Source organism: Hypanus sabinus, chromosome X2 (genome assembly GCF_030144855.1).
Source record: "Hypanus sabinus isolate sHypSab1 chromosome X2, sHypSab1.hap1, whole genome shotgun sequence".
Classification (NCBI taxonomy): domain Eukaryota; kingdom Metazoa; phylum Chordata; class Chondrichthyes; order Myliobatiformes; family Dasyatidae; genus Hypanus; species Hypanus sabinus.
The window spans coordinates 24,779,974-24,804,059 of NC_082739.1; the positions used below are offsets into that span (position 1 = coordinate 24,779,974).

The following is a 24,086-nucleotide window of genomic DNA, read 5'->3' on the forward strand; positions in this document are numbered from 1 at the left end:
GCTCAAACTTTGCTGCCATCTGTCAGTCATCAGTTCAAGGGGATCCCTGGGGCCTGGCAGCTCTGATGTCATCAAGGAAGGACGATCTGCCAATCACATTGAATAATTCTTAGAAAGCAAACCAGGAAGTAGAAAGTCACTTTTTTTAAACCGAAGTTTTACATATACTTAAGAGTGTGGAATAAAATTTGAGATAAACACAAAAATAGAATAGAAGTTAATTAAAAATAAAGATTTTTTTGGGTTAAAGGGAGTAATTTAATTATCATCATTATTGCCATCTCGAATGACGTGGGTGATCATGGTCTTATCCATGAGGATGATTGCTCTAGGCATTTTTTTCTGCAGAAGTGGTTTTCCATTGCCTTCTCCTGGGCAGGGTCTTTACAAGATGGGTGACCCCAGCCATTCTCAATACTCTTCAGAGATTGTCTGGTGGGCATCAGTGGTTGCATAACCAGGACTTGTGATCTACACCAGCTGCTCCCATCCCAGAAGTAAACCCCCCCCCCTTACTGGGTGACTGTAGATCAGCGGCATTTGAGAAGCAACCCCTTTACAATTGTCATGGTCTGTTCCACATTCATTATTAATCTTAAATCCACCAGGAACAAATGTATTCATCTTTTCCTTGCTGGATGAGAAATTCACCTTTTGTCAACTGGTAGTCCTAGGCCTGATGCTTCTGTACCAGGATCTGTGGTGATTATTCTATATTTCTCCTTCTGGTAAAAAAAATCCCCCTTCCTTTATTCCCCTCTTTTAAGTTGCCTATTACTTCCCCCGGGTCCCTTCCTCCTTCCTCTTCTCCTATGGTCCACCCTCCTGTCCTATCAGATCCCCCCTCTCCAGCCCTTTACCTTTCCCACCACCTGGCTTCTCCTATCACATTCTAGCAAACCTCCTTTCCCTTCACCCACCTTTTTTAATCTGGCATCTTTCATCTTCCTTTCCAGTCCTGATGAAGGGTCTTGGCCCAAAACAGGGACCGTTTATTCCTCTCCATAGATGCTCTTGACCTACTGAGTTCATCCAAAATTTTGTGTGAGTTGCTTTGGATTTCCAGCTTCTGCAGACTTTCTTGTGTATCGAATATTGAATTACTTGTTTCCATTTTGTGATTTTATGCAATTCTCCATGACAAATCAGCTGCTACTTTCACTTTCTCCAGTTAAATCTATTCAAACTATTCTTCAGTTTCTCCTCTCCACAGGCACACAATCAATTCCCAGATGAAACAAGAATAATAATGGGTCAATATCAATTTAAAATTAATGATATTTTTGATGGATGAAATTTGGTGGCATTTGAAAGACATTTAGATAATTCCATGGATAGGAGGAATTGTGGGTAAATGGGACCATTTGGGACAAACATCATAGACAGAAAGGATGGGGACTAGTTTGGGACAAGTTCCATGGACATTATGGATGGGGACTCCTTTGGGGTAAGCACCATGGACAGGAAGGATGGAAACAAGTTTGGGATTAGCACCATGGACATTATGGATGGGGACTAGTTTGGGCAAGCTCCATGGATGGTATGGATGGAGACAAATTTGGGATTAGCACCATGGACAGAAAGAATGGGGACTAGTTTGGGACGAGCACCATGGACAGTATGGATGAGGACTAGTTTGGGACAAGCTCCATGGATGGTATGGATGGAGACGTTTGGGACAAGCTCCATGGACAGAAAGGATGGAGATGAGTTTAGGATTAGCACCATGGACAGAAAAGATGGGGACTAGTTTGGGACAAGCACCATGGACAGAAAGGATGGAGATGAGTTTGGGATTAGCACCATGGACAGAACCAATAGGGACTCATTTGGGACTAGCACCATGGACAGAATGGATTGAGATGAATTTGGGATTAGCACCATGGACTGAATGGATGGGGACTAGTTTGGGAAGAGCGCCATGGACAGAATGAATGGGGAATAGTTTGGGACTAATACCATGGGTGGCATGGATGAGAGGGGCTGAGGAGCCTGTTTCCATGCTGTAATACTCTATGACTCCATGGCAGATCTTCACTCTGTATCGGCAGTAGCTAATCTAAGATATTACTATTACATCTTTAGTTTCCTTTATGACTTATGACTGGCAACATAATTCAGTACTGCCTTTTAAATTGTACATTTATTAAGCTAAGGGTTAAGCTGGCTTTTCTGGCTTCTGTTAGCAGTTATCTCAATGCAAATTTGGCAGCTTTGCTCATGTGGCTGCTGGGAAAATCTATTATAACAAATCACCTGGCTTAACAGCCTGGCAGCTTCATTGGAGTCACATCCTCGTGCTTGCAGCTTTTGCACATGCTATGGTGGCCTAACCGTTAAAGCATTGTTTAGCAGTCATGGTGACCACTGATCAGGGCTCAATTCCTGCCCCTGTCTGTGAGGAGCTTGTACGTCTTCCTTTCAGGTTTCCTCCCCCATGCCTCAAAGTCAAACAGGCTGGGGTTAGTTAGATGTGGGCATACTATGTCAGTTCCATAAGCATGGCAGCACTTGCGGGCTGCTTCCACAGAATGACACATTTCGCTGTATGTTTTGATGTTTCAATGTTTGTTCATTAAGTGCTGTGTAGTACGACAAGGGCAATCATGGTCTTCCTGTGACCATGATTGTTCTTGGCAAATTTTTCTACAGAAGTGGTTTGACATTGCCTTCTTCTGGGCAGTGCCTTTACAAGACGGGTGACCCCAGGCATTATCAATACTCTTCAGAGGTCGCGTAACCAGGACTTGTGATCTGCACCAACTGCTCACGCAACCATCCACCAACTGCTCACATGGCTTCACATGACCTTGATCAGGGGGCTAAGCAGGTGGTACGCATTGCCCAAGGGTGACCTGTAGGATAGTGTAGGGAAGGAGTGCCTTACGCCTCCTTTGGTAGAGATGTATCTCCATCCTGTCACCTAGTGTAAGTATGACAATTAAAGCTAATCTCTTTGTAACTGGTCATGCCAGCATCAATGCAAGCAGGACTCTGTTAGTATTGTGCCAGCATAACTTGTGGTCATTAATCACCGGTCTGGAAATCTCCAAAAATTCTGCAAATGTCAGGCAGTAATTATTTAATATGTGGATAATTATTTTTATAAATATGTGGAACAAACACACACAAAATGCTGGAGGAACTCAAGCGGCATCTACAGAGGGGAATAAAGAGTCAACATTCTGGGCTGAAACCATTCATCAGAACTGGAAAGGTAGGGGGAAGAAGCCAGAATAAGATGGTGGTTGGAGGGGGAGGAGCACAAGCTGGCAGATGATAGGTGAGACTGGGTGAATGGGTGGGGGACGGATGAAGTGTGAAGCTGGAAGGTGATAGGAGAAAGAAATAAAGGGCTGAAGAAGGAGGAACTGGAGATGAGGAGAGTGGATCATGAGAGAATGGAAATGCGGAGAGGCACCGGGGGGGGGGGGGGGGGGGGGAGGGGATGATAGATAGGTGAGGTAAAGAGAAGGGATGAGAGAGGAACCAGGATGGAGAATGGAAAAAGAGAGAATGAGGGGGGGGGGAGAAATTACTGGAAGTTGGAAAATTGATGTTTATGCCATTAGATTGGAGCTACCCAGGCAGACTATGTGTTCCTCCTGCAACCTGAGTTTGGCCTCATCAAAGTTCAAAATTCAATATAGATTTATTATCAAAGCATATATATGTCACCATATACAATCCTGAGATTCATTTCTTGTGGGCATACTCAATAAATCTATAGAATAATAACCATAACAGAATCAATGAAAGACTACCCAACTAAAGTGTTGAACCAGTGTGCAGAAAACAACAAACTGAGAAAATACTAAAATAAGAAATACTAATAGTAAATATATAAGCAATAAATATTGAGAACATGAGGTGAAGAGTCCTTGAAAGTGAGTCCATTGCTTGTGGGAACATTTCATTTATGGGGTAAATAAAGATGAGTGAAATTATCACCTTTGGTTCAAGAGCCTGATGGTTGGAGAGTAATAACTGTTCCTGAACCCAGTGATGTGGGTCCTGAGGCCCTTGTACCTACTTCCAGATGGCAGCAGTGAGAAAAGAGCATTTCTTGGTGGTGACGGTCCATTATGATGGATGCTGAGTTCCTGTGACAGCATTTTGTGTAGCTGTGCCAGTAGTGGGAAGGGCTTTAACTGTGATGGACTGGGCTGTATCCACTACTTTTTGTAGGGTTTTCATGGCAGCAGAGGAGGCCATGGACTGACATGATGGAATGGGAATGTGAAGTTGAATTGAAATGTATAGCTACTGGTAGATCCTCCCTTTTGCCACAAACAGAGTGAAGGTGCTCGACAATCTACGTCAGGTCTCACAGATATAGAGGCGGCTGCACTGAATAGAATAGATGACCCCGACATACCTGTCACCTCACCTAGAATCACTCTTTGGGGTCCTGAATGTTGTTGAGGGATGAGATATAGGAGCAGGTGTAGCACTTGTTACTTCTGCAAGGATTTCCAGCATTTGTGGAATCTCTTGTGTTTATAAACATAAGGGATCTTGTGTAAACTCTCGTGTTCCGCAAGGGATACTATAGGGCACCACAGTAGCATAGTGGTTGCGTGACGTTGTTACAGCTGGGGGTGTTGGAGTTCGGAGTTCAATTCTGGTGTCCTCTGTACGAAACTTTGTTTGTTCTCCCTGTTCTCCTCTGGATGCTCCAGTTTCCTCCCACTGTCCAAAGACATACTTATCAATAATTAACTGGTCCTTGTAAACTGTCCTGTGATTAGGCCAGTGTTAAATCAGTGGGTTGCCGGGTGGTGCTACTCGTTTGGCTGAAAGGGTCTAACCCATGCTGTATAAATAAAGAGGTAAATATATCAGATTTACTGTTTACTAATTTCTATAGATGCTGTGTAGCCTACTGAGTTCCTCCACATTTTGAGTGCATTACCTGATTATAGTGACTTGCCTGGTTCAATTCATCAAACCTGTCACAAGTCCAGAGTTGCTTTCATCTCCATGAGATTTTCATTTTAGGAGTTGGGATTGTTGGTGTAATCATTAACTGCCAATTAATTACCCATCATTGGTTTGATCTGTTGTCAGATATTTTATTCGGGGTAATTGTCTATTGATGGTAACTTTTACTTTTGCTAATAAAACTACTACTCATGTTCCCAGTATTATTTATTTACTTTTTTACTTGCATAGTTTGCCTTCTTTTGCACATTGGTCTTTGTGTGTAGGTTTTTTACTGAATCTACAGTATTTCTTTGTTCTACTGTGAATGCCTGCAAGTAAATGAATTGCAGGGTAGGACGTGTTGACATTCCTAATAATAAATTTACTTTAAGCATTGAGCTAATGCTTACTCCAGCAAAAGGATGCTCAGAGTTATAAAACCTTCCAATGTTTAATCTGCTAAAACCTGAAGAAGGGTCTTGGCCCAAAACATTGACTGTTTATTTGTTTCCATTGAAGCTGCCTGACCTGCTGAGTTCCTCCACCATTTTATATATGTTGCTTTGAATTTCCAGTACCTGAAGACTTTCTCACATTTATAATGTTTTAATTGTCTCTTTTACAGCATCCCATCCCATGGATCCTTCAGCTGAAGGGGAATTTGTGAGGAAAAAGGGCAGTAGGTCAAAGCGCTTTGCATCCATTCCCCGCTTTGTGGAAACCTTAGTGGTGGTGGATGAATCAATGGCTAATTTCCACGGCGATGACCTTAAGCACTACGTCCTCATGTTAATGGCAGTGGCAGCCAGGTTGTACAAGCACCCCAGCATTCTCAACCCAATCAGCATCGTGGTGGTGAAGTTTATGGTCATCAATCATGAAGAGAAGGGGCCAAAAATCTCCAGCAATGCTGCACTCACTCTGAGAAACTTCTGTGTGTGGCAGAAGAAGTTTAACAAGGCCAGCGATAAGAATCCAGAGTACTATGATACTGCAATTCTATTCACAAAACAGGTATGTGACTTTCACCACTGCAGTACTCAATGGAGTACAGCAAAGTCAATCTCCAGCTCTCTGGTTTCTGGCTCTCCATGGAAACATAGTTCTTCCCATGCAAAGGTGTGAAATAGTTATGGCCAAGCAAAAAAAACACTATCATGGGTTCCCAACCTGAGGTCCACGGACACCTTGCTTAATGGTATTGGTCCACAGTATGAAAAAGTTTGGGAACTCCTGCTTTAGAAACACAAAAGTGCTGCAAGAACTCAGCAAGTCAGTCAGCATTTATGGAGGGGAATAAACTGTCAATGTTTAAGGTTGAGACTCTTCATCAAGAGCCCTGATGGGGGAGGGAAAGATTTGCTTAGTGGTAGGACTATCTTATCACATTGTTTCTATGTCAGACCTTTAACTCTTCCACCTCTCACCTCCCAGCTTCTTACTTCAACCCCTTCCCCCACCACCTACTTCCCTACTCACCTGAGCTCCCCTATTACCTGCCAGCTTGCACTGCCTCTCCTCACCCCACCCTCTGTTCCCTTCTTCTCCAGTCCTGATAAAGGGTCTCAGGCCGAAATGTGGAATGGTTGTTCTCCTCCATAGATGCTGCCTGACCTGCTGAGTTCCTTCAGCATCTTGTGTGTGTTGCTCGAGATTTTTAGAGTCTGCAGAATCCCTTCTCTTTAGACTACTCTCTGCATTCTGTTCCATCAAGAGTTTTACTTTTCTGCAAAAGGCACTTTGAATTGCATGCTACATTACAAAATACATCCAGCATTGGCTGTTTAGCACTCGTCAAAGATCGAGACTTTCATCATGAATTTGCTGTGGTGTGTTGGCGCAAGATGCAACAAAAATACAGCAACACTTAACAATTATAAGGCATCAAGAATTATGTAAAAGTGAAGTTCGCAGTTGAAGTATGCATATGGATTTATAATAAATACCAGCATGTATTTGCAATGCAAGCAGTGTTATAAAAAATGGTTTAGTGTTTATAGTGGGGTAGTAGATAGAGGGGTGGGGGAGAGGTAACTAGAATGGTTGATCAGATTAACTGCCTGGTTTGAATAACCCTGTAGCGCTTTAATGTGTACTAAATCATGCTTTAGGGTTCTTTCAGAAAGAAAAGAAAATAAGTAAAACACTAATTATATGTAACACCTTTAGTTTTGTTTACTCTGACTCAGATCACGGTGTTACTGCCAAGGCCCAGCATTTCTCTGTCATCTCTAACCGCTCCTGAGCTGGTCAGTACTGTGCAAAAGTCTTAGGCACATATACTGCATAGCTAGGGCACCTAAAACCTTTGAAACATACTGCTGTAATTTTATGTATTGCTCTATACTGCTGCTTCTGCAAAAAAAAATTCATGACATATGTGAGTGGTGATAAACCTGGTTCTGATGCGGGTCTCTATTGTGGACTGAGAATGGGAAGGAGGCGGGGGAGGGGGATCATGGTTGGGAAATGGGGAAGGGAGAGAGGAGGGAGTGGGAAGCACCAGAGAGATCTTTTGTAATGATTAATAAGCCAATTGTTTGGAATCAAATGATCTTGCCGGGTGTCTCAGGGCTGGGCGTGTTTGCATTGGCGCCACCCCCTGCCTCTGCCACCTGTCCCACACCTCTCCCCTGGTGCTTCACCTCAGCATTCCCAATATCCTTTGCTCCTGTCAGATTTACAAACCCATTCTCCACTCCAGATTGGCAAATTCAATACTGTGCAAAAGTCTTAGGCACCCTAGCTGTATATATGTATGCCGAAGACTTTAGCACAGTACTGTACGTCAGAGGGTAATTCAAAGTTAATGACAGAACTGTGATCCTGAGCTGACCACGTAAACATTCCTTCCCCTGAGAAAGGTTAACTAGTCGGACGGGGTTTATCATTCTCTGATCATGACATGGCCATCGTTACTGAATCTCCCAGTTGCAATTGTTGAGTTTAAACACATCTCCAGGATCAATGGCATGGAATATTCTGCAGATGCTGGAAATCTTGAGCAGCAAAATCACAAGGTGATGGAGGAACTCAGCAGGTCAGGCAGCACCTATGGAGAGGAATACACAGTTGATGTTTTGGGTCTCTCTTCATCAAGACTGGAAAGGAAAGGGGGAAGAAACAAAATGAAGAAAGTGGGGAGAGGGGCAGAAGTACATGCTGGCAAGTGATTGGTGAAGTTATATGAGGGGGAAGGGTAGTAGTGAAGGTTTCAGCCCAAAACATCAGCATTTTTGTGAGTGTTCACCAAGGGTTAGTGGTCCATTTGGATTACAGATCCATTGCTTTCAGCCAAAGTATATTATTTAGGATCTTGATAGAAGACATAGAAACATAGAAAACCTACAGCTCAATACAGGCCCTTTGGCCCACAAAGTTGTGCCGAACACTTCCCTATCTCAGAAATTACTAGGCCTCAGAATTACCTATAGGCCTCTATTTTACTAAGCTCCATGTACCTATCCAAAAGTTTCTTAAAAGACCCTATCGTATCCGTCTCCACCACCATTGCCAGCAGCCCATTCCATGCACCTACCACTCTCTGAGTAAAAAACTTACCCCTGACATCTACTCTGTACTTACTCCACAGCACCTTAAATCTGTGTCCTCTTGTGGCAACCATTTCAGCCCTGGGAAAAAGCCTCTGGCTATCCACATGATCAATGCCTCTCACCATTGTGAGCATCTCTATCAGGTCACCTCTCATCCTCCGTCGCTCCAAGGAGAAAAGGCCGAGTTCACTCAACCTATTCTCATATGGCATGCTCCCCAATCTAGGCAACATCCTTGTAAATCTCCTCTGCACCCTTTCTATGGCTTCCACATACTTCCCGTAGTGAGGCGACCAGAACTGAGCACAGTACTCCAAGTGGGGTCTGACCAGGGTCCTATATAGCTGCAACATTACCTCTCAGCTCCTAAATTCAATTCCATGATTGATGAAGGCTAATACACCATATGCCTTCTTAACTACAGAGTCAACCTGCACAGCTTCTTTGAGTGTCCTATGGACTCGGACTCCAAGATCCCTCTGATCTTCCACATTGCCAAGAGTATTAATTGCCATTAATACTATATTGTGCCATCATATTTGACCTACCAAAATGAACCACTTCACACGTATCTGGGTTGAACTCCATCTTCCACTTCTCAGCCCAGTTTTGCATCCTATCAATGTCCTGCTGTAACCTCTGACAGCCCTGCACACTATCCACAACACCTCCAACTTTTGTGTCATCAGCAAACTTACTAACCCATCCCTCCACTTCCTCATCCAGTTCATTTATAACAATCACGAAGAGTAAGGGTCCCAGAACAGATCCCTGAGGTTCTCCACTGGTGACCGACCTCCATGCAGAATATGACCCGTCTACAACCACTCTTTGCCTTCTGTGAGCAAGCCATTTCTGGATCCACAAAGCAAAGTCCCCTTGGACCCCATGCCTCCTTACTTTCTCAATAAGCCTTGCATGGGGTACCTTATCAAATGCCTCGCTGAAATCCATATACACTACATCTACTGCCCTTCCTTCATCAATGTGTTTAATCACATCCTCAAAAAATTCAATTAGGCTCGTAAGGCATGACCTGCCCTTGACAAAGCCATGTTGACTATTCCTGATCATATTATACCTGTCCAAATGTTCATAAATCCTACTTCTCAGGATCTTCTCCATCAACTTACCAACCACTGAGGTAAGACTCACTGGTCTATAATTTCCTGGGCTATCTCTACTCCCTTTCTTGAATAAAGGAACAACATCTGAAACCCTCCAATCCTCCAGAACCTCTCCCATTTCTTTTATTTCATCCATTCGAGAATAATCTATATTTAAGGTTTTCATTATTGTAATTATTTTGTGTAATAAATGGGAACGGCTTATGAAAAAGTCAGCTGAAGACCATAAGACAGAAGAGCAGAATTAGGCCATTCTGCTGAAGTGATTCAGCCAGCTGAAGAGGAACAAGATTGATCATTCTTTGCACAGGTTTATACACTCAATGTCCACTTCATTAGGTACCTCCTGTGCCCAACAAAGTGGCCACTGAGTATATGTTCATAGACTTCTGCTGCTGTAGCCCATCCACTTCAAGGTTCAACATGTTGTTCACACCATTCTCTGAAAATTCTAGAGGCTGTTGTGCATGAAAATCCCAAGAGGTCAGCAGTTTCTGAGATACTCAAACCACCCCATCTGGCACTGACAATTATACCATGGCCAAAGTCACTTAGATCATATTTCTTCCCCATTCTGATGTTTGGTCTGAACAACAACCAACCTGTTAACCATGTTTGCATTTATGCATTGAGTTACTGTCACATGATTGGCTGATTAAATATTTGCTTTAAAAAGCAAGTGTACAGGTGTGCCTAATAAAGTGACCACTGATTGCAATAAAAAAGCTTTCCTTTCTCTGCTCTCTTTCTCCACCTTTAACACTCTCCATCCTCACCAATCCTTCTGGTTCTGGTCCCTGTCTACACAAGCCATTCTTAATTAACCTACACAATGAGTACCAATAGACCTCTCATAGCCAGAAACCTCAATTTGTTTCCTCAGTGCTTATATGACTGGACAGCAGTGGTCTTAGTAACACACACAAAGTGCTCCAGGAACTCAGCAGGTCAGGCAGTATCTATGGAGAGGAATAAACAGTCGACATTTCAGGCCGAGACTTCATCAGTCATAGGCTGTGGAATGCAAGGCTCAGAACAATGGAAACTTCATTTACAAAGTGTGTAATTTCAGTCTGTGGAAGCTGGAATTCAAACAATGATATTATTAAATAAATGTTTAATGCATTAATGTCAAATTCCTCTGTCATTAAAAAGGATATATTAGCTAGTTTATAAAATTATTGCTTCTGTGTATTAGAAGAATGTGATAAATGCTTTTAGCATAATACATAGATATGGAAATAGTGAGATGGGAACTCAATTTTCCCCCTCTTCCCCCATCTTTTGCAATCCTGAAGAAGGGTCTCTGCTCGAAATGCTCACTGTTATGCCCTGGCACTTAGGACATCAATGAAGGTCCTTCATCTCTAGTGGTGTTCATCACGCCAGTAGCTTCCTCTCAGTTTGCAGTACTGTCAGTCACGCAAGTCCTGGGCAGAGACTTGGCAATACCGGTGCACACAGATGTAGAAGGATTCTTCATTGCTGTTTCTGTAACAGTTCTGTTTGACCAGTCAGGGTTGTTAGCCCTGAAATGAACCACCTAACCTGGTGGACTGGTGGGCCACTCTTAGTCTGGCCTCTACCCTTTAACCTGTTTGACATGGGTGACCCTACCAAGAGCCAAAGCATAAAGGCCAGACTCCAGCCAGCATAGCTTTCTGGGTCATTGAGGCACACAAGCCTCTAAACCCAACGATAAGGTTGTGGTTGTCTTGGAGGTCTGCTTAAAGTATCGACTGTTTATTCCCTTCCATAGATGCAGCCTAACCTGCTGAGTTCCTGCAGCATTTTGTGTGTGATCCTCTGGGTTTCCAGCATCTGCAGAATCTCTGGTGATCTTGTTTTTCTTTTGTTCCTTTTCACTTCACTAAACTCCAGCAGATATCAACCAGCCTGCCAAGGTATTCATCTAATGAACATACTTTGAACTGTTTCCAATACATTAACATCCTTCTTTAAATAAGGAGACCATTACAGTACACAGAAATCCTGCTGCCGGATATAATTATAACACAAGCTCCCTATTTTTATATTCATTCTCCTAAGCAGTAAATTACACCACTCCCTTAGCTTTCTGAGTTACTTGTTTCTGAAGTCACTTGTGAGTCATACCCAGACACTCCTCTAAATCTTTAAGCTCTGCAATCTCTCTTCCCTTTGAAATAGGTCATGGTAATGTAGCGGTTAGCAAGAAGCTATTACAGCTCAAGGCTTTGGAGTTTGGAGTCCAGTGCTCTGTAAGACGTCTGCATGTTCTTCCCATGAGCCTGTGGGTTTTCTCCGGGTGTTCTGGTTTTCTTCTACAGTCCAAAAACGTACCAGTTGGTAGGTTAATTGGTCATTGTAAATTGTCCTGTGATCAGGCTAGGGTTAGATAGGTGGGTTGCTGGGTGGTGCAGTGGTGGGCTGGTAGGGCCTGTTCTGCACTTTATCTCTAAAATAAAATAAAATTAAAATAAATCTATGCCAGGACCACTAGAGTAAAAAGTTACTTCCCCCAAGCCATCAGGGTGATTAATGCATCCACCCATTAACCCACTCCATCAACAGACCATACACATCACCAGTGTCACTTTATGTACTGTACACACAACCAGTCTATCTATATACAGTTATTTGTAAACACAAGAGATTCTGCAGATGCTGGAAATCCAGAGCGCACACACAAAATGCTGGGGGAACTCAGCAGGTCAGGCAGCATCTGTGGAAATGAATAAATCACTGACATTCTGGGCTGAGACTCTTCATCAGGACAGAGACAATGGAACAAAGCTTCTTAGTTCATCTCTCCCTCTCACCACTCCCACATTCCCCCTCACCTTTTACCTGCCAACGAGTCCAACATCAGAACGAGTCAAGTCTCGGCCTGAAGCGTCAAATGTTTATTCCTTACCATAGTCACAGCCTGACCTGCTGAGCTCCTCCAGCATTTTATGTGTATACATTGTGTTTTATAGGATTGTTTTTATATTTATATTTACTATGTTCTCTATGTTTATTGTGCTTTCTTTTCTGCTGCATCAGATCTGGAGTAACAATTATTTCATTCTTCTTTACACTTGTGTAATAAACCATCTTGAGTCTTGAATCAATGTGTTGTTTTCAAATGTACACGAGCTGGGCAGACAAGTGTCTGCGAGACAAGGCCTAGGACTGAAGGCCCAGAAGCAACCTGTCCTGGGGATGGAGGTCTGTCTGTCTGTGTATGTGATGGGCATGGAAAAGAGGCTAGTATTGTCATTGTTGTCTTGTTTTGTTCTGTTGTTGTTGCCGCTTGTGATTTTCCATTGGGTAGTCTATATTTACATTTTATGGTGCATCGATAAAATTTGGTATGAGTCAACAGGGACATGCCAAATTTCTTTAGCTTCCTGAGGAATTAGGTACCACAGTTGCTGTGGTGAACTACATATACCTGTCTGGACAAGCCCCCCCTGCTGACTGCCCCTGTGGCTCCTCCCACACTGTCTCCCTGTGGTGAACTACATATACCTGTCTGGACAAGCCCCCCCTGCTGACTGCCCCTGTGGCTCCTTCCACAGACCCCTGTAAAAAGGCAATTGGAGACACTGCTCCTCTCTCAGTCTCCAGGATGTCGTATGGTGATCTGTTGCTGCTGACTGCTCTCTTCCAGCGAATTAAAGCCTATATCTCGCCTCACGTCTCCGAGAGTTATTGATGGTGCATCAGTAGCATAGCGGTTAGTGCAACGCTATTACAGTTTGGGGCATCAAAGTTCAGAGTTCAATTCTAGCATCCTCTGGAAGGAGTTTGTACATTCCCTCTGTGACCGTGTGGGTTTCCTCCAGGTGCTAGAGTTTCCTCCAACAGTCCATAGATGTACTGGTTGGTAGATTAATTTGTCCTTGAAAATTGTCTGTGATTAGCTTAGGGTTAAATAGGTGGGTTACTGGGTGGAGCAGCTCATTGGGCCAGGAGGACCTGTTTTGTGCTGTATCTCTAAATAAATAGATAGATATAATCAATCAATCAATCAATTAATTCAGTACATCCCCATTGATTTTTGCCCAGGTTTCTCAAACAATTGTTGTGATATAACTACAACTGTGACTTTTGTGGAACATTGTCCTATGATATTTATTACCTGTCAGGATAGTGGACCTTTTGGACTCCAGGTCATTACAGTACTTATTGTAAAATGAGGAGAGGGTATTTGACAACAGAGCAACACTATTACAGCTTGCCGCATTCCGCAGTTCAGAGTACGATTCTGGTGCCATTCCTTAAGGGGTCTCTGTACGTCCTCCCCGTAGAAAGCGTGGGTTTCCCCAGGTATTCCAATTTCTTCCCTCAGACCAAAGGTAGGTTAATTAATCATTGTAAATTGTCCCATGGTTTGATTAGGGTTAATCAGTTTTGTCAGTGGGGAGGGGGTTGCTGGGGCAGCGAGGCTAGAGGTGTCGGAAGGGTCTACTCTGCGCTATATCGCTAAATAAGTAAAGAAATAAATCCCATTCAATCAAGAGTAGTGCACGGGAAAATGTAAAGACTCGAAGAGACGGTTGAGAAATCACACACTGGGATTCTGCTAATGTGAAGACTTCAAATTGAAGTTGGATACACCAACTTGGCCGTTTAATTAGCATGCAAAAGAAAACAAACTGCAAATGCAAAAGAAAAGAAATAATAATAATGATAAATAAACAAGTAATATCAAAACCATGAGATGAAGAGTCCTTGAAAGTGTGCCTATAGGTTGTGGGAACATTTCAGTGATGGGAGCAAATGAAGTTATTTCCACTGGTTCAAGAGCCTGATGGTTGAAGGGTAATAACTGTTCCTGAACCTGGTGGTGTGAGTTCTGAGGCCCTTGTACCTTCTTCTTGATGGCAGCAACAAGAAGAAATCATGACTGGGTGGTGGGGGTCCCTGATGATGGATACTGCTTTCCTTCAACAATGTTTCATGTAGATGTGCTCAATGGTAGGAAGAGCTTTACCTGTGATGGACTGGGCCATTCAAGGGCATTGGTGTTTCCATTACAGGCTTTATCAAAGATGACAGTAACCTCATACTTCAGTAGTTGGTGGATGTAGGCCATTGTGTTAAATGATCTGATGCAGTTAGACTTTAATCTTGGCATGCATCACTGGCAAGTCTGAAATTAATCGTGCATCTCTGATTAGTCTCAGACTGAGTGCTTTGCTGTGCTATAAAAACAATTATTTTGGTTAGTTTACTGTCAGAAAGATTAGGCAATCTAAATTCTTCCTTACTTAATTATAAAATCCATGCTCTTTCCCTGATGCCCAAGCACATACAAGCCATTTGTAAATTCATTGCTAATTATTTGAATAGTGAAATCAAAATCAAGATCCCGCATTCTCAAGCTAATTGTACATCAGAACTTAGTAAAAAATTTGCCAGAAATAATATAATGGTTGTAAACCATCAGGCTGCTAAACCAGTGTGGATAACTTCACTCACCTCAGCAATGAACTGACTCCACCAGGTTCTCAGTATTATTTATTCATTTATTTATTATTTGTTTTTATTTGTATTTGCACAGTTCATCTTCTTTTGCATATCAGTTGTTTGTCTTGTTTGTGTGTGTTTTTTCATTGATTTTATTGTATTTCTATGTATTTACAAATGAATCACAGGGTACGTTATGGTGACATATATAGAACTATGCAAAAGCCTTAGACATAAATATATAACTAGGGTGCCTAAGACATTTATACCGTACTGTATTTGTCAATATAGTAGAAAGTGAGTTTTTAAATCTGGTGGGAGCAAAGAATGTTGGGAATGGTGAGGGTGGAGTGCCATGGGAGGGGTGTGGGACAGGTAGCAGAGAAGGAGTGCCAGTGGTGGGGGGTGGTGTGGATGCAGACATGCACAGCTCTGAGACACCAGGCAAGGTGATTTGATTCCAAACAATCAGTTTATTGATCATTACAGAATGTCTCTCATGCTTCTTTCGCTCTCTCTCCCCTCACTGTTCCCCTTTTCCCAACCATGATTCCCCTCTCCCTGCCCCCTTCCCACTCTCAGTCCACAATAGAGATCCATATCAGAATCAGGTTTATCATCACTCACATATGTCATGAAATTTGTTTTTTTTTGCAGCAGTACTGCGCAATACATAAAATTACTATAGTACTGTGCAAAAGTCTTAGGCACACTATGTGCCTATGAATTTTCCTCAGTACTGTATATAATTCGATAATAAATTTACTTTGAACTTTGAATTGCAAAATCATAATGCTGACATCTCTGTCCATGCAAGTTGCTGGATATGGTTTTAAATTTTTTAGGCTGAGCTATGTGATAGAAATATACTTCAACTGAATCAAATAGATTAGTACAAGATAGTTGATGCAAGGTTTTAAAGAGATTAGCTTTATTTTTCATTTGTACATCAAAAACTTCCAAACATGTTATGAAATGCATTTGCCTGTGTCAACGACCAACATGGTCCAGGATGTGCTGGGGGCAGCCTGCAAGAGTCGCCTTGCTTCTGGTGCCAACATAACATGCCCACAGCTTAGTGATCGTAACCCATATGTTTTTGGAATGTTGGAGGAAACCCACATGATCACGGGGAGAACGTACAAACACCTTATGGACAGCGGTGGGAATTGAACCTTGATTTTACAGCTGGCGCTGAAAAGCATTGAGCTAACCGTTACACTATGGTGCTGCCCCATGGGTATTATGGATTGAGTAGATGTAATTCCTCACGAGCTCTGCCATTAACTGTGAACATTTAATTTTGTAAACCACTACCAGTATCTTCCGCTGATAAGGTATTATTTTTGTGCTGAATCCTTTTTGCTTTTTAATAACTTAGGACTGTTGGTTTTACCTTTACATTGTGGATAGGGAATACTGCAATATTATTTAAGATATTTTTCCTTACAAGTTTCGCAAATTAAGTAAATTCATGGAACTACTACTATTCATATCAAATCTTCAGTCAGATTGGGAAATTTGGCACTGAAAAGCAATTAACAGGTTCCATGAAATGTGTTTTGTTTTCTAATGATTTGATTTACAATATGATTTTTAGTAGTGAGGTTGATTGACACCTTCACCCGCTAATGCACCCACCACCACCACGACTTCAACATTTCCTGTCAAGGTCACATTATATACAGACATTTCTGTACCTAACATTACTTTAAGGACATATAATCAATGTATGTATACAGTATAAGCTATCTTATGAATTAATATTTCTTTTTTTTAAGTTGTTCTGTTTTTATCTTATTGCCTGATTTCTTCAGAGTCATAGTCTTATAGAAAAATACAGCACAAAAACAGGCACTTTGGGCCATCTAGTCCATGCTGAACCATGTACACTGCCTACCCCCATCAACCTGCACCAGGACCATAGCCCTCCATATCCCTACCGTCCATGTACCTATCCAAATATCTCTTAAATGTTGAAATTGAGCTTTCATCCACCACTTGTGCTGGCAGCTCATACTGCACTCTCACGACCCTCAGAGTGAAGAAGTTTCCACTCATGTTCGCCTTTAACTTTTCACCTTTCACTCTTAACCCATGACCTCTGGCTGTAATTCCACCCAACCTCAGTGGATCCAATTGTGTTGCATTGGATCTGGAGTAATAATTATTTTGTTTTTTTAATACTTGATTAAATAAATGCAGGAATCTGATTTTCTTTATTCAACAACTCAAATAACAGCTGTTCTCTTATGTCTGTTGATTACTTCCTTTCTTTCCAATCGTGAAGAAGGGTCTCCTTTTCACAGGTGCTGCCTGACCTGTTGAGTATTTCCAACATTTTGCATGTGTTTCTAGCCACATAAAATGTTAGGTCACAGAGTCTTGTCATCTATCTCTTCGCAGAGATATTAAACCAGTGTTCTTAAATACGAAGACCTGAACAAGTATTAATCTTGCTTAGTGCCTGGAATGAGGCACTTGAGATGCTGACGTAAAATCAGAACAGAATTGTCACAATGAGTAAAGCAGTGAAAACACCACTGAAATTCATCTAGTGGGTGCGCTGTGTTCTTTCTGTGTAGCCAGAGGTTCCAACACCTTATATGGGAATAACAGTGTAATGGTGTTTGGCAGTAAGATGGAAATGACTTTGTTTATTTCTGTTTTGGCCTCTCTCATTTCCATTTCTCAGTTCTCCTCACACGTTGGAACAATCAAGAAAAAAACACACCGTTCTACTGTATCTAAAAGTGTTTCAGGTCAGACTATAGCAACTTTCAAAGTTCTCCACACAAATCAATTACTTTAAGAGATCACTGACATTTGTCGGGGCACAGTAGCATAGTGATGAATGTAATGCTATATAGTTTCATCGACTGAGGTTCAGTTCCCGCTGATGGCTTGAAGGAGTTTGTACCTAATCCTCCTGACTGTGTGTGTTTCTTCTGGGTGCTCTAGTTTCATCCCACATTCCAATGATGTATGGATTAAAGATTTGTCACGTTAGAATCAGAATCAGGTTTAATATCACCTGCATATGTTGTGGAATTTTTTGATTTTGCGCAGCAGTCCATTGTAATACATGAGAACAGAGAGAAAAAGAAAACTGTGAAATACAGTAAATATATATATATATGTTAATTAAGTAGTGCAAAAATAGAAATAAAAAAAGTAGTGAGCTAGTGTTCATAGGTTCAATGTGCATTCAAAATTCTGATGGTGGAGGGGAAGAGGCCGTTCCTGAATTGACCTGGGTGATTGGTGTCCTTAATGATGGATGCCTCCTTTTTGAGGCACCACTCCTTGAAGATGTCCTGAATGACATGGAGACTAGGGCTCATGATGGAGCTGACAACTCTCTGCAGCTTATTTCCATCCTGTGCAGTACACCCCCCCACCAATACCAGACGATGATGTAGCCACTTAGAACGTACATCAAATTATACTGTGAAATACATCACTTAAGTCAAATCAAATCATCAAGAATTGTGCTGGGCAAACCACAGGTGTTTCCACACATCTGGCACCAACATGGCATGCCAACAACACACTAAACCTAAGCCTAATCATTTGTTCTTGGAATGTGGGTGGAAATCAGAGCACCTGAGAGGAACCCATGCAGTCATGGGGAGAATGTAAAAGATGCTTCCAGACAGCTATGGGAATTGTACCCTCATCTTAAAGCCTGTCCAGTAAAGCATTGCACTAACTGTGACACCATGGGTTAGCAAAGGTCAGTAAGTTGCGGACATGTTATGTTGGAACCGGAATCATGACAACGCTTGTGGGCTGTCCCCATCACGTCATTGACACAAAAGATGCATGTTTTAATGTACATGTGGCAAAAAAAGCAAATTTTAAATCTTATTTTAAAAATCTAAATTGGGGAATTAATGTGTGGTGGCTAGATTCTTATAAGAGCTCAATAGAAAATTGTATTTGTTCCAGGGGATGGAAACTGTACAACCATACCCCAGGTTTAAACCAGCTGCTGGTATCTTCTGTTCCTTTGGAGCTGGAGGACTGGCTGATGTACAGTTTCACCACCTGGACTGCAGAATTCTGTCCTCCTCACATAGGCTCACTATCATCTTGCGACCTGGTTTATGTTGAGTTAGTTTTGCAAGTGCTCATAGAGTCCAGAGACATAGAGCACCAGAGCACAGAAAGATATCCTTCAGTCCATCTAGTCCAAGCCAAACTATTAATCTGCCTGGTCCCACTGACCCACAGCTGGACCATAGACCTCCATTCCCCTCCCATCCATGTACTTATGCAAACTTCTCTTAAATATTGAAATCAAACACACATCCAGCACTGCTGCTGGCAGCTTGTTGCACACACTCACCCACCCTCTTGGCTGGGCCTATTCAGTACTCAACATCTTGTCCAACAAGTAAAATCCATCATTGGAAGGAACTTCAACTTATAACTGGTCCAAACAAAACTTGGAATGGAGCTAAATTCTTTTTGCTAGATTGCCATATTGGAAATCAGACTTAGTTGACTTCAACACTCTTGTGTAATTGAAGATTGAATTTAGTTCTACATCTTGATCCAAAAGACCCAACTACTAACCACAGCTACCACGTACTCGTGCCTACACTGCACCAGAATATGTGGATCCCAGTTTGTCCTCTACAGATATCTGAGGACCCACCAATAGACAATCCTTTAGGAGAACATTTTACTCAGCTTGAGTGTTTATTTATTTATTATTATTTGTTGTCTTTTGTATATTGGCTGTTTGTCCGTCCTGTTGGATGAGGTCTTGCATTGATTCTATTGTGTTTCATGGATTTACTTGTATGTCCAGCAACAAAATTGAATCTCAGGGTTTTATATGGTGACGTATACAGTGCCTTGAAAAAGTATTCAGCCCCCAATCCTTTGTTCGTATTAATGAGTATTACAACCAGGGATTTTTTTATCTGTGAATCACATGCTCCATTTTTCACAGTAGAGCTTAAAAAACAGGGAAGATTGTGCAGCATGAAAATCTAAAAATTCAAAAACTGAAATGTCAGCAGTTCAAAGCTATTTATCCCTCTTTGCTCAGTACTTAGTTGAATCACCTCTCGCAGCTATTACAGCCAGTCCTGACGAAGGGTCTCGGCCCAAAATGTCGTCAGTGCTTCTCCTTATAGATGCCGCCTGGCCTGCTGTGTTCCACCAGCATTTTGTGTGTGTTGCTTGAATTTCCAGCATCTGCATTTCCAGCATTTCCTCGTGTTTGTTATTACAGCCAGTAGTCTTTTTGGATTAGCTTTGCAAATGTGTTGGAGCAACACTTGTCCATTCTTCCTTACAAAATTGCTCAAGCTGTGCCAGGTTAGTTGGGGGGTGGCAATGGACAGCAATCCAGAGATTGATCGGGTTAAGGTCCGGACTCTGACTGGGCCACTCAAGGACATCAATTTTCTGCATTTGAAGCCACTCCATGGTTGCTCTGGCAATGTGCTTTGTGTTGTTGTCCTGCTGAAAGATGAACTTCCTCCCCAGTTTACCCTTTCTGGCAGAGGCTAGTAGGTTTTTTTAAAATCAAGGATCTCTCTGCATTTAGTAGCATTCCACTTCCCATCAATTCTGACCGGATTTCCAGTCCCTGCTCTGAAAAGCATCTTGCACAGCATGATGCTACCTCCACCATACTTTACAGTAGGGATGGTGTTACCTGGCTGATGCACAGTGTTAGGTTTATACCACTTAATGTTGAGTCTCATCCGACGACAAGCCCTTCTTCCACATCTTTACAGTATCTAAGTGACTCTTTGTAAAGTCTTTATGTCAAAGATATGCTTTTTTAATGGTATGTGTAGTGTAAATCTAATACTGTGCATCAGCCATATGGATGATAGAAAATTTGAGGGTTATGTAGGAGGGAAGGGTCAGATTAGAGTAGTTTAAAAGATCGGCACAGCATCATGGGCCATGGGGCCTGTACTGTGCTGGGGTGTTCTGTTTGCATGGGATGCTACAACAGAAGAGCTCTCAGATGTTACCATAAGCACTTAAAGGGCACTGTGGTCTCAGGATTTTGTGCTGGAATATCAGCTTCAAAACTTTTTTAAGAATTAATTTCCAATCTGAATAAAGACCATAGAAAGCTTACTTTTGTAACAGGGCAGACTCTGAGCTTGTGAAGGGGGGAAGGGGCATCTACTGGACAAACACTCTCTGGAGCCACAATGAGCCCAACCTCTCCGTGATTTCCCCATCCAGCTCTTATTTCCCTCCACAGGGCCCTGGGATGAGGAGATCTGTTATCATTGTAGTTTTAAGGCAGGCATGTCCATCCAGTAATGATCAGATCCATGTGTCAGTGATCCATCTTCTGTTGTACCTCATTCTCAGTTGATGACTCAGCTGTGAATGTGAATTTTTACCTCCTCGGTCTTGCAGCTGTTCTAAATCAAATCACTGAAAGGGATCGCTTACACTGCAGGACACAGTATGAAGCAAAGATTCACTAGGTGTGTAAACCATTAAAACAGTAATTCTTGCTAAGCTTTTGGCCTCTTCTACTATTACCAACTTCAGTGTGCTGAAACTACACTTACAAACCATTCATCAGAAAGCAGAAATAAGTTCATGACATCTGGGTTAGTGTCAGATTTAAATGCGCCCTGAACAGGCTTGACAAGATATACCGATGTCAAAGGGCAGCCATTCTGAAAATCACTTGATGCCCATCTTCAGGGGTTCCCAACCTGGGGACCACAGACCCCTTGGTTAACGGCAAGGGTCCATGGAATTCAAAAGGGTGGGAACCCCTGTACTAGAATATTATGAACAAAGTTCAAAGTAAGTTTAATATCCAAACATGTCACCAGATACCCTGAGATTCATTTTCTTGTGGGCATTCACAGTGGAACAAAGAATTACAATAGAATCAACAAAAACTACACACAGAGAATAACAAGTAACCGATGTGAAAAGAAGACCATCTGTACAAGTACAAAAAAAAACAAATAATAATGGTAATAATAAATAATTTAATAAGTACATAAATAATACTGAAAGGAGTTGTAGAGACCTTGAAAGTGAGTCCGTAGTTTGTGGTGAGTGAAGTTATCCATTCTGGTTCAGGAGTCTGATGGTTGAAGGGTAACAACTACTCCTGAACCTGTTGGCGTGGGACCCGAGGCTCCCGTACCTCTGTCCTGAGGGTTGTTTAATTCTTCTCACAAGTGTTAAGTAATGCAGGTAGTGGTGAATGGGGAAGAGGATTTAATGTGCCAGTAGTGGATATCACTGCTGGTTGTTTTGAGAATGTTTCACTCCAGCGTGTATGGCAAGCTGGGAGAAATGTGTATTGGTGTGTTTTCATCACCGAGGGTGAAGGGAGCTTCACACTCCCTGCAGGGAAGTAAAGATGAAAGATCTCAAAGATTACCTTTATTTGTCACATGCACATCAAAACATCGAAACATACAGTGAAATTCATCGTTTGCATCAAAGACCAACAAAGTGTGAGGATGTGGTGGGAACAGACCTGAAGGGTCACCTCACTATTGGCACCAACATAACACGGCCACATCATACTAATCATACCATATGTTTTTGGGGTGTGGGAGGAAAACGGAGCACCCAGAGGAGACCCACATGGTCACAGGGAGGTTAGAGAGCAGATGGTTAAGGAAAGAAAGGCTCCCCAAATAATCAACTAAATATTACTGGATCTACAAGTGAGTGAGTGGATGTATGTGTTTGCTTTCAAAAGCTGACAAATTTAGATTCATGTGCAAGCCAATTTCACAGAACTTGACAGATGAATCATTCAAATTTATGTTGCTTTGGCATTTACATTTAGATGTGGAAAGTCATCCAGTTTCTAACTGATATAGAAAAATATACTGTTATGCTTGCATATCACCATGAAACAATTTCAGCTTTCAGTTTGGAGCGGCAATCAGAGACCCATCTCCGAAAAACTAAAACAACCACTGCATGCTCTCAGTTCTTTGGCCTGCAAGCACAACATATAAGAGGCATATACAAACAAAATGTGAGAAGAACTTTCCTTTCTTTATCCCCTCCATAGATGCTGCCTGACCTGCTGAGTTCCTCCAGCATTTCGTGCATTGCTCCAAATTTCCAGTATCTGCAGAATCTCCAGTGTATATATGAGAGGCATAAATCTATGCAGTGCCACACCATGCACTGTGACTGCTTAATAACTAGACTTTAAATTTTTGCAAGAATGCTTCCTCCCTGGCTGGATCTAGCTCTTCAGCATTCAGCTGGCAAGTACACTTTGGTGACTTGTTAAAGAAAATTACTTGGAAATAAAGTTTTGATTAGAGAAAAAAAAACTTACCATATGTCGGCTAACCTCCCAGTTGTGACATTTACAATAAAATGAAAACATATGTAACCTCCTGGCAAGGACAAACTCCATGCTGAATGATTTAAGCAGGCATTAGCTTGACAGATGTGAGTTTAGTATTTGGACAGCATACACCTTGAGTTAAAAATCTTATGTGATTTTGCAGCAGCAGTAAGACTTTTTTTTGCTAATTTTACAATTAACAACATGCATACTCAGCACACCAGAAACTTTGAAACGTGGACATTGTTTAATGGTTTATTTTAGAACATAGAACAGTACAGTACAGTATGGGCTATTTGGCCCATGATGTTGGCCCACTGATATAAAGATAGATTCAGATTTATGTATCATATGCTCGACAAAACATACAGTGAAGTGCATTGCTGTGTTAACAACCAATACACTTAAGGATGTGCAGGAGTCAGTCTGGAGCAAGATGGAGCAGAGAGCGCAAATGAGAAAATCTGCAGATGCTGCTGTCCTGCTAAAGCATTTTGACCTGAAACGGCGACTGTACATTTTTCCATAGATGCTGCCTGGCCTGCTGAGTTCCTCCAGCATTTTGTGTGTGGAGCGGAGAGTGAGTTTGTAAAGCTGGCAGGAGCAAAGGATGTTGGGAATGGCAAGGGTGGAGCACCAGAGGAGGGGTGTGGGACAAGTGGCAGAGAATGAGTGCTCGGGGAGGCATGACACGGGTACAGACAC

The 24,086-nt window shown here is 42.0% G+C and overlaps 1 protein-coding gene across 1 annotated transcript in view; it reads left to right on the plus strand.

Annotated features, from left to right (window-relative positions):
- The window catches only part of LOC132385209 (A disintegrin and metalloproteinase with thrombospondin motifs 15-like), a 53,590-nt gene that overhangs the window by 2,950 nt on the left and 26,554 nt on the right, over positions 1-24,086 (plus strand). Inside the window, exon 2 of the mRNA XM_059957123.1 lies at positions 5,552-5,940. Within this exon, the coding sequence (XP_059813106.1) occupies positions 5,552-5,940 (389 nt within the window). The remainder of the gene's footprint in view (positions 1-5,551; positions 5,941-24,086) is intronic.